Genomic DNA, 3,029 nt, shown 5'->3' on the forward strand with positions numbered 1-3,029 from the left:
ATATATATATATATTCAAATGGTATGTAATTGTTAAGTCATGATTTTGAAAAATATTTAGTGACATCAAAAATGTATGGTAAATGTAATGTAAAAATCAGGTTAAAAATAACCTAATTAGAATAGTTGTTGTTGTTATGTGCTGTGGAGTCGATTCCGACTCATAGCGACCCTGTACAGGGTTTCCGAGGCTATAAATCTTTACGGGAGCAGAAAGCCTCATCTTTCTCTCACGGTACAGCTGGTAGTTTCGAAGTGCTGACCTTGCGGTTCACAGCCCGATTCGTAACCACTACGCTACCAGTATAATATAAAATATTATTACCAACTTTGAAATGAAAAATGCAAATAATGACTATTGATGTGCTGATTTGAACTGCCTTTAAAAATTGACAAATTTAAAAAACTACTACAAAAATTACACTTGTATTTAATATGGAACCAAATCTTTCTTTAGGATGAGAGACTAGGAAGATACACAGTGTTATTTCAATTTTGACTTAAAAAATTGTACACACAGTATTAGTAATGATTATTAGGATGGTGAGATTCTAGGTGAGTTTCATTTTATTTTTAAAGCTCTTTTATATTTTTTATAATATTTTACATTGAATTTATATTTGTTTCATAATTGAAAAGAAAGAGAAATATATGGCTTCTAGAACTAGATGGTACCTTCATATTACTATGAGTCGCTCTGAAAGGGCTCATATAAGAAAGCCCTAAATAAAATGGGTGGCTCTGTAGGATCAGCCCTGGACTGCTAACCTTCAAGCCACTCCTTGGAAACCCTATACTGGGTCACTATGTGTCAGAACTAATAGGGCGGGAGAAAAATGTGGAACAAAGCTTAAAACCATAGAAACAGACCAGGTTTACAAGTAAGATAGAGAAAGGTAGAACACACCTGAGACTATGGCTCTTAGTCACTCTTCAGATTTGGAAATGAACTCACCCCCATGGTCCAATTTTCAGCCAAATAATAGGTTTATAGGTGTGGTGCTGTGGGTTAATGAACTGGCCTGCAAAGCAGGTTTGCACCACAAGATCAGCAGTTCAAGCTTACCAGCCGGTCCTCAGAAACCCCATACAGGGTCACTATGGATCAGAACTGACTCAATGGCACTTAACAACAACAACAAAGGGAATAGTAACACTAGTGAGATACGTACACCTTACAATAATCAACTATTTGGGATCAAAAGGATAGCATTTACCCAAGGACAAAGTTCAGAAGGGTTAGGAAAGGAGAAGAAATAGAAAAAGAAACAGGGAGAAAGTAGGATAAATGATGTTACATTGTGGGGCTCCATTAGTGAGATGAAACAAAATGTGTATGAATTGTTTAATGGAAAACCGATCTCTGTAAACCTTCTCCTAATTTACATAAAAAGTTAGAAAGAAAGGAATATATGACTTTTAACCAAGATGTTTCTTCATTTCCAAAGGTTCTAAGTCACAGCCAACCCTGAACAAGCTCCAGAATATCTAGCTAGTTACGCAGGTTGCTTTTAATAGGCCTTTGTGTAGTAATTATGCCAATTTGATTACATTGCTGTTTCATAATTTAAAATTCCCTGTGGTTAATATGTTGATGTAAAAAAGTATGGTTTGCCCAGTCATACCTTAATACATAATGCAGGTAACGTTGAAAGCATTGAGATAAGCAAATAATTATAGGTATTTCTGTCTTTGGGAGTAGAAAAGTAAGTTCTTTAATACTACGATAAGAAGTATTCCTTTAGTCCTAACTTTATACATTAGACTAGTATGCTGTCTTTTGACATCATAGCTGAAAAAAATCATATTTTGTGTTACTCTTGCTATGGCTTTTCAGTTTGACTAAGGTCCTACCTGTTGCTGTCAAGTTAATTCTAATTCATGGTGACTTTATGTATCACAGTAGAACTGTGCTCCATAGAGTTTTCCATGGCTTATTTAAAAAACAACAACAACAACAAAAAACCATCATTCTCTCAAGGTTCTTTTCAGTTAGCAGCCAAGCATGTTGAACAATTACACTTAACACACTGCTGTGGAGTTAATTAAGACTGTGTAGAACTGTTCCCTACAGTTTCTGAGGCCGTAAATCTTTATGAAGCAAACTGCTTCATCTCCTGTTGAGCTGGTTTGTTTGAACTGCTGCCTTTTAGATTAATAGCCAAATACTTAACCCACAGCACAATCAGATCACCTTCATTGGCACCTAGTCAGTCCTAATTCTCTTCCTGTTCCCACCTAACATCTTCAAAGCTGGATTCTAAGTTCTAAAAAGTTAGCTTGCTCTGACATATCAAAGAAGTCATATATAGTGTTCCAGTTGGGAAACCGTCATCATGTATGTGATCCTTTTTCTAGAAAGGATTGTATTATCTCATTTCAGCTACTTTTAAAATAAAACAAAAGACTCTTAAGGGGAAAAAAATGCCAAAGCTGAATAGCTATATATTTTCAAATTATAAAAATTAAAACAATTTGTTTTTAAGAATTTATTAGTGAGTAGGTGAGGGCATAGTCTACTATCAAAGTTTACTAGATATCAAACATTACAAAAACTATGCATAAGTTAACTGAGTCTTAGTTAACTGAGTCTTAGGTCTTCAAAGGTCATTGCAGTAGGTCTAATATTAGACCTAGTAACTAAGTGTAAAATTCCTGAAAATCCTGGCATAACAACAGTTTTCCTTTTATCTTTTGTAGGTGCCAAATCAATCATTCAAGAGTTTCCAGAGATCACAATTTTAACTACTGAAGTTCATCCTGTTGCACCTACACATTTTGGACAGAAATACTTTGGAACTGACTAAGTTATTAAAGAAAAAATGAATCATCTTGTGTAATATTGCAATTATATTTTGTGTTTCTACTTGTTTTACTAATTCACTAAGGAATGACAATGAAAATTGTTAGAGATGATTTTCAATTTTGGAAATGTATTACTGTTTACTAGAAAGGAAATATTTGAGGTTTGTTTTATTTGGTTGGCACCAAATTCATTATGAGGCATATACAATGCTTAGAAAAGATGTG

General features: G+C 34.2%; 1 protein-coding gene across 1 annotated transcript in view; it reads left to right on the forward strand.

The window, feature by feature from the left end:
* UPRT (uracil phosphoribosyltransferase (FUR1) homolog (S. cerevisiae)) overlaps nucleotides 1–2,806 on the forward strand; it is a 145,776-nt gene extending 142,970 nt beyond the window's left edge. The window contains exon 7 of the mRNA XM_006873731.1: nucleotides 2,700–2,806. Coding sequence (XP_006873793.1) covers nucleotides 2,700–2,806 — 107 coding nt within the window. The remainder of the gene's footprint in view (nucleotides 1–2,699) is intronic.
* The last annotated feature ends 223 nt before the right edge of the window (nucleotides 2,807–3,029 follow it).

The sequence above is a fragment of the Chrysochloris asiatica genome, unplaced genomic scaffold, assembly GCF_000296735.1.
Source record: "Chrysochloris asiatica unplaced genomic scaffold, ChrAsi1.0 scaffold00252, whole genome shotgun sequence".
In the NCBI taxonomy this organism is placed as follows: Eukaryota; Metazoa; Chordata; class Mammalia; order Afrosoricida; family Chrysochloridae; genus Chrysochloris; species Chrysochloris asiatica.